The following is a 7,707-nucleotide window of genomic DNA, read 5'->3' as shown; positions in this document are numbered from 1 at the left end:
GTGTCACATAATCTAATAAAACACAGTAGTTTTTTGTAATAATCAGGTTCTTGGGATTATCTCGAGTTTTCCTTTTAAGTAAAAAAAAAAAGAAAACGAAAAGTGAATGTGTGAACAACATGAGCTCTATAATCTAGCCTATATATTTCTCAGTTTGCAAATTAGAAAAAAATCATGTTAGGAAATAGTTTGAAGAGGAACACACACTCAGAATGGGTTTATGGAGACATGGACTCTGGTGGACTGTGTAGTCTTGTTTGGCCTCAATCCCACACCTTCTGAGTTTTTACCAATAAAACACAAGTGTGTGTGTGTGTGTGTGTGTGTGTGTGTGTGTGTGTGTGTGTGTGTGTGTGTGTGTGTGTGTGTGTGTGTGTGTGTGTGTGAGGGAGAGGAGGAGGATCTGGAGGGTTGGACCTGCATCAGGAGGAGGAGGAGGAGGATCACATCAGTCCGCAGGTCACCTTCTCCTCCTCCTCTTCCTCTCTGACTCTCTGCCTGTCTCTGCTCTTCCTGGCCCGGATCGGCTCGGCACGCTTTTTCCTGGACCAGGAAACAAAGTCGGACTCTCAGACCGGGGACAGGACCTGGAGGATCCGTGTTCCGGCTGCGGGCTCCCGTCATGCTGGGCGCGGTGAAGATGGAAGGCCACGAGGCTCCGGACTGGAGCGGATACTACAGCGAGGAGGTTGGTCACACTCCGCACGAGACACTGCTCACTTTACCGCCACTGTGGGGTCAAGATCCACATCATCCGGTCCGGTTCACGTCCTCATAGATATGCCTTTAATCTAAAAATCTAAAGTTTTTAGGGGAAGTTTTGAACAGTTAGTGAGAGGTGAAGGTCCGCAAGTTGATCGTTATTCTAGAGTCAGCTTCGGTTATTAAATCTTAATCTACACACAAACTGAAAACTTCACCAAGAGATTAACAAAGAGGAAAGGGGGTAAAATTACGACTGAGTGTTTTAGAGAGGGACAGGATAAACATGTTTAAATTTAAAATGTGATCTGATGATGCAACTTTTCGTATCCCTGCAGCTTGAAACAACAAAAGAAAGTTCAGTCTGAATTAAAGAAACCTGGAGCAAAAAATATCAAACCTACAAACAGCTGAACAAAGAAAGCAAAAACCTTCAAACAATACATGTTTGAATTGGTGTAATACATTAAATCATTAAAAAAATATATTCATTGAGCGGGAGTACGGCTGGCATTGGACCAACACATATAGCCTAACGTTAATCTCGTTATTTTCATTATGTTATTTAGGCTATGTAATCTTTTTTCAGGCCCACTCTCAACACAGACCATTAAAAAAAATAATGGCAGATTGTTTTTTTTTTTTTTTTTGTGAGAAATATAATGTAAGAGTTCAAAATCTAAAATATAAAGAAGAATAATGAAGGAGACTTAGAAGAGCAAAATGAAAGCAAAAATAATCTGCCAGATTACATGAAGTCCGGAGTGACCAATAAAATAATAATAATAATAATAATAATAATAATAATAATAATAATAATAATAATAATAATAATAATAATAATAATAATAATAGTTGATGTGTGAGATTTTAAGCTGCCATCATATAAAACAGTGAAAAACGATCTGAAATCCTCTCCTGACATCAAACACAGTTCTCTGATTTTTATCCTGGGTTCGGTTTGTGAGGCAGAAATGTGATCCGCCCCATCCTCACATCGTTCAGCTGTTTGTCCTTTGAATACTTTTACGTTTTCTAAATTCATTATCAACTGTAATCCTCAAAAAACAGATCATATAAAAGGATTATTATGTTGTAATCAGGTTTGTTATCTGATCAGATTATCTCTGACAGCGGCGGAGGAGCAGTCTGGGCGTAAGAGGAGACGGGTTTTTTTTTTTTTTTTAATATCTTTTATTCTGAATAAATGTCTGTAAATACATAGGCTATCAATTCGGTCACGAGTAGAAAACGAAATAATTAAAGACTACGTCATGTATAAAATAAAAATAAATTTAGAGCCTAGTTTAAACTCATTTTGAATATCTGACAGTTTTTAACTGAATACATCATCTTTACATAGGGTGTTATTCCCTTTAATCTCACAATTAAACTTGTTTATTCATATTAATTTCAGAGAGTATCTAAGAAACCAGTGTTCACCATGCTGAGTTATAGACCCGTCTCTGCAGAGGAACACAGATCACACCGTTGCAGGCTTGTAATTTCCAATATAGGCTACATGGTTTGATTTTTGAACGTTTGTATGATCCATAAAAATGAGACAAAACGGACCCGGATGTGAGGACTAATTGTGACAGGAGAGGTCACTTGTGTGGGCTCATATTTCAACATTAAAGCTGTTAAAACTGTCCGTTGATCTGTGGTCTGCTGCGCTCTATTCTGAAGGTAAAGTAACAGTTGAGATTTCACGTTTAAACAACGGCTGGTGATCATTTAATTATTTAATCTATAGTTAGTGGGCTCTTATTTTTCATGCTTCAGAAGTGAAAATGAAAAGTAGTGCTAAGTTTAGTTTAAACCTGTGCAGTGGATGAGTCTAACTGGACATGAATGTCTGAGTTTCTAACCTGTTTATTTCAATTTGGAAAATCTTTATCGCTTGAGTTTATGACAAAGATGATCTGTGCTGGTTTGGGTCTGAAATTAAATATTTGATAATCAGTTGATAATCAGAGAAAAGCTTTTAATTTATTGATTCGTTCTGAACTGTAAACTAAAAGGACATGATTCAGCCTCTGCTGATATCATTTCTACAAAATAGTTTCAGGATAATTTTTATATTTGCTGACATTTTAATTAACTTTTCCTTTAAAGATTTATTTTGATAGGACAGCTTTTGAAACACAGGATGAGGTATAAGGACCAGGTATCCTTCCTGAGGCCAGGGTGAAGAGGACTCTGTGTTTACAGGGCGCCCGCTCGGCCAAACAAGCTACTTAATCAATCAGGGTGAATTGTGTGACTTAAAAACACACTGAAATAAAATATTCATCAACAAATATCTATGAGATTTATTTTAATATTAATCCATAAAGATGACGCAGATGTGGATCTGAAGGGTCACTTTCTGTATGGCTACACTGAATGTTTAAGTATCGGACCCTCTGAGGCCTCTATGAGAGACAGGGTCACTCTGGATCCAATCAAACACCTAACATGTTGTTTCTATCAGAGGTCAGAGGTCCAACGCATTGTTTAAAAGTATAAAACCTTTCAGACCTCAGAGACCAGAGTCTGATCTGGTCTGACTTGAACCCTGAAAGCTTCAGGGTTTAGCAGGACACTGGTCTGTGTACCGGTCTAAGTAGATTACTTTGGCTCTCCTGGTCTTCTGATGGAGAGGTAAAAAAACTGTTCTGGTTCTCTCTGGATCTGTTCTCTAAGGATGTCTAACCCATACGTGATGATAGAACTGGTAAGAATGGTCTATTCTGGTCCTGGTATAACAGTCCCTAGACTCTTTTCAGGTATTCTCCATAACCAGGTACAGTGAGTTCTGTCGTAGTTCTGGTTCTGGTCTAACAGTCTCTCTTCTCTCTGCAGATGTACTCTCCAATGGCAGGCAGTGGGATGGGTTCTGGTCTCGGGATGGGCTCTATGTCCGGGTACATGTCCAGCAGCGGGACGACTTCCGGTTCCTTCAACATGTCTTACAGTGGCACTGGTCTGAGCCCTGCCCCTGTAGGAGGGATGAGCAGCTCAGCTCAGGCAGCAATGTCAGGTCTTGGAGGGGGCGTGGCCTCAATGGGCGGGGCTCTGAGCCCGTCCAGTATGACTTCAGTGTCGGCCCAGCAGGCCTCAATGGGTCTGAACCCATACGGGGGCATGAGTCCTGCCATGAGCCCCGGCATGGCGTACGGTGGTGGTGGGCTGAACCGCAGCCGTGACAACAAGGCATTCAGACGGAGCTACCCACATGCCAAACCGCCATACTCCTACATCTCACTCATCACCATGGCAATCCAGCAGGCGCCCAGTAAGATGCTGACGCTGAGCGAGATCTACCAGTGGATCATGGACCTGTTCCCGTACTACCGGCAGAACCAGCAGCGCTGGCAGAACTCCATTCGGCACTCGCTGTCCTTCAATGACTGTTTCGTCAAAGTGTCACGCTCACCGGACAAACCAGGGAAAGGTTCTTACTGGACCCTGCACCCGGACTCTGGAAACATGTTTGAGAACGGCTGCTACCTACGCCGCCAGAAGAGGTTCAAGTGTGAGAAGAAGATGTCGCCCAAAAACGACGGCAGGAAGGAGTCAGGAGTAGGAGGGGGAGGAGCATCTCCCTCTGGGGACTCCATCAAAACCTCAGGACTCCTGGACTCCTCCTCCCTGCCCTCCTCCAGCCAGGCCTCGCCTCCTGGCCTAGACCTGAGGGGAGGCGTGGGCACGCCATCGGACCTGAAGGTTTCTGGTTCTCAGCTTCTGTCCTCCCTGTCGTTACCCCCCCACTCCATGGCGCACGAGTCCCAACTGCACCTGAAAGGAGACCCGCACTACTCGTTCAACCACCCGTTCTCCATCAATAACTTAATGTCGTCCTCGGAGCAGCAGCACAAACTGGACCTGAAGGCCTACGAGGCGCTGCAGTACTCATCCTACGGTGCTGGGGGGGCGTCTGGCCTCGGGGGGAGGACCATGGAATCTCTGGAGGCCTCGTACTACCAGGGCGTGTATCCCAGACCCCTCCTCAACACCTCATAGTAGCCGCTGCACTTCCTGTTTGGACTCTTACTCTTTGCATGCAGCCGTCCTGGACTTCCTGTCTGACTGTGATGATGCTGAACCGGGTCGACCCGCCTCTGCTGGTCTGCTGGTTTCTGAACTCCTGCACTGTGACCAAAACCAGGACACAAAGAGACTCTCAGCTGTTTAAACTGATCCCAGGTCTGTGTTCTCCTTTTACACACCGAGTCACAAACAACCAGAGCTTTGAAGGTTCACCAACACAAACACAGCCATACCCAAACCCTGATCCAGACCAGGACCATCAGTCGGTCGGTCCACAGACCAGGACCAACTGACTGTTGTCCATCCTGGATGACTCTGTTGGAGGTTTGGTTTATTTCAGCAGTTTCTGGCACTCTCAGCAGGTTTCAGGGTCTAACTCAGCTGACTCAACGGGCCTAAAAGGCTAGAAAGTGAAAGTCAGATGTTTTCAGGGCTGACAGGAAGTGCTGCAAATCTTGTCCAGACGAGCAGAGGGGCATGTAGACCCAAACAGATCCTCAGTCAGTGATTCATGAACCGGAGGAGAAACACCCACACACTTCAGAGAAAAAGAATCAGATTTTAGGAAAAGTTCACAGGATGAGTTAATTCAGCTTTAACAGCTCAAGGCCCCTCAAAGGGCCCTGAACCACAGGTTGAGAACTCCAAATTGAACGGCTTGGACGGACACTCAGGTGTTTTTAAACCTGGATTCTGATCAAACAGTAAACAGTTTTAAAAACTCTCAGTGTGCGCTGTAGGTCTCCTTACTTTGTTCCCATCAAGAACTGTTAGTGGACAACTTACAGACAGAGCAAACTTTTTGTTACAGAGGAGGAGGATTCTTAACCACAAACACACGTCACATCACTCTCTACGCACCTCGATCAGATTTTTGTTTATTAAACTGAGTTTAAAAAATGACCTCCACATTAACATGCAGAGGCCGCTTAGAGGGCCATAAACCACAGGTTTAGAGACCCTGATTTAAAGCTGAAAAGAGGCAAATTTCAGGGGATTCCTTTTTGAACTATGTCTCCTGATGAGTTAAAGGTCAAAGGTCACGCTTCCAGCAGCAGATTAAGATTACAATTTGTGTATTTGATCAGAAATATGACGAGCGTTTATTTCTCCCACGACCTCGTCTGACCTCCGGGTGACCCACACACACACACTCACACTCACACTCACCCACAGATCAGAGGGCTTTTCATTTAAAGGGTCACTTCACACAAATAAGACGAACACAGACTCTCCCGCCTCTGGTTGTCAGATCTGAGATCAGTTGCCTGTCCTGTTGTCTCATCTTGTCTCATCTTGTCGTCCCTCTGCCTCTTCATTAAATGTGATGATAGAGAAAACAGGGCACACAAAGAAAGCGACGTGTCATTTTAATCTGTCGGTTCAAGTTCTTTTAATTCTGTGAAAGTTATTCTTTTATTCTAGTAAGTCGCAAGCAGTCATCATCCAGACAGATTTAACCTAAATTCTGACTCAGGACCAAGAATCTTTTTGGTTCAGCGCGTTGACTTCTCCTGTTTGAGTCTAAAAACTCATTTTTGTTTGAGGAGAAAGCTAAAATTTTATGTAAATTCAGACACTCAGACACCTCTTCTCACCTTTTAGCCTCATGTGCTGAAGAGTTGCTCTTTGACTCACACAGCTGTTCTTCATTTGTTCAGTCTGAGCTAGCGCTAAAGGTCAGCAGTGCTCTGCTTTATAATATTTAAATAAATCTATTTACAGAGTGACAATAAGAAGTCCTCCTGAGGCTAATGTTTACTCCTGCTGATGGGCAATGTTTGGAAGCTTCAGATAATTTTTACCTCTCATATTATCCACACGTTTGTTTATTAGGTACTCAATAAAAGTCAGACTGAAGTCACTTGATGACCTGAAGACCAAACTCAGGGCTAAAAACAGACAGCGCAGCTTTAAAACATATTACACGATCAATCAGAGATGATCAGGTGTACATAAAGAAACTGATGGATATGCGGTCTAATCGAACATTGATGATTACAGCTTTGTCAATAGAGGATCTTTGTTTGGGGACTTTAACTCTGTATGTAAAAGGAGAAACCACTCCCTGTCTGTTTCTGACTGTTGATGAATCCTCTCTGTGAATCAAACCGTCCATCACTGATTATTGATTACAATTATTACCATGTGCATGAATGAAGCCCCGAGGTCATCGTCTTCTTCTTCTTCTTCTTCTCTTCTTTTTTCTGTTTGAACCTCCTCCTTTTTCTCCTCCAAGAAGGCCACAGGAAGGAGAGGAGGAAAAGGGGGGAAGGAAGAAGAAAAGGAAGTAAGGAGGGAAAGATGGTGTGAATTGTGCAAAAAGACCCCACCCCTGTCCCAACTCACCTTGTGTGTTTGTTTCTGTCGACTCTGCTGCATGTTCTTCTTCTTCTTAACTTATTCTGTCATTTTCAAATAAAACAGAGACATCCAAACATTCAGTCTACCATCTTATTTCTGATGAGGTTTATCACTTTTTGTTACAAATAGTTTAAAGTTTTTTAGTCACAGCTGTTGATGATAAATTTATCAAGGAATGTCATACTGTTGTGTAAAAACCTAACGCCATGTACAGATCCCTTGAACTGTAAATCCCCTAAAATATCTGGAGAGAATGGAACTTAATTTTCTACATTTATAAATAACATAGTTCAAAACAATTATTTAAAAACACAGTAGGTAAAATAAATAAGGTTTATTTAATAGCTGAAATTGATGAAAATGAACTAATAAACACACCAGTACATTTTTGACTTTGTTATGGATCCTCAGTATTTATTCTTATAAACAACAGATTTTTTTACTCAAAAAAGAGACAAAAAGGGAAAAAAAAAAAAAAAACATATGGAAAGAAATAAAAAATGGCTTCTTTTTAACCTTTGGGCAATTTCCAATATCTAAACATAAACATAGTAATATTTTGTTTTCAAACATTAATAGTACTAAATTAAAATAGCGGTTTTATGA

At 42.1% G+C, this 7,707-nt stretch overlaps 1 protein-coding gene across 1 annotated transcript; it reads left to right on the top strand.

Annotated features, from left to right (window-relative positions):
* Positions 1–452: 452 nt before the first annotated feature.
* On the top strand, positions 453–7,330 carry foxa1 (forkhead box A1). Its single transcript, XM_074692113.1, has 2 exons — positions 453–688; positions 3,550–7,330. Exons 1-2 carry the CDS (start codon positions 623–625, stop codon positions 4,708–4,710), a joined length of 1,227 nt encoding a protein of 408 aa, XP_074548214.1. The 5' UTR covers positions 453–622; the 3' UTR covers positions 4,711–7,330.
* Positions 7,331–7,707: the final 377 nt, after the last annotated feature.

Source organism: Halichoeres trimaculatus, unplaced genomic scaffold, assembly GCF_033239565.1.
Source record: "Halichoeres trimaculatus isolate MK-OKI-2021-1 unplaced genomic scaffold, fHalTri1.1 fHalTri1_scaffold_17, whole genome shotgun sequence".
In the NCBI taxonomy this organism is placed as follows: Eukaryota; Metazoa; Chordata; class Actinopteri; order Labriformes; family Labridae; genus Halichoeres; species Halichoeres trimaculatus.
Note: the sequence above shows the minus strand (reverse complement) of the source record. Positions and strands in the feature narration are given on the sequence as shown.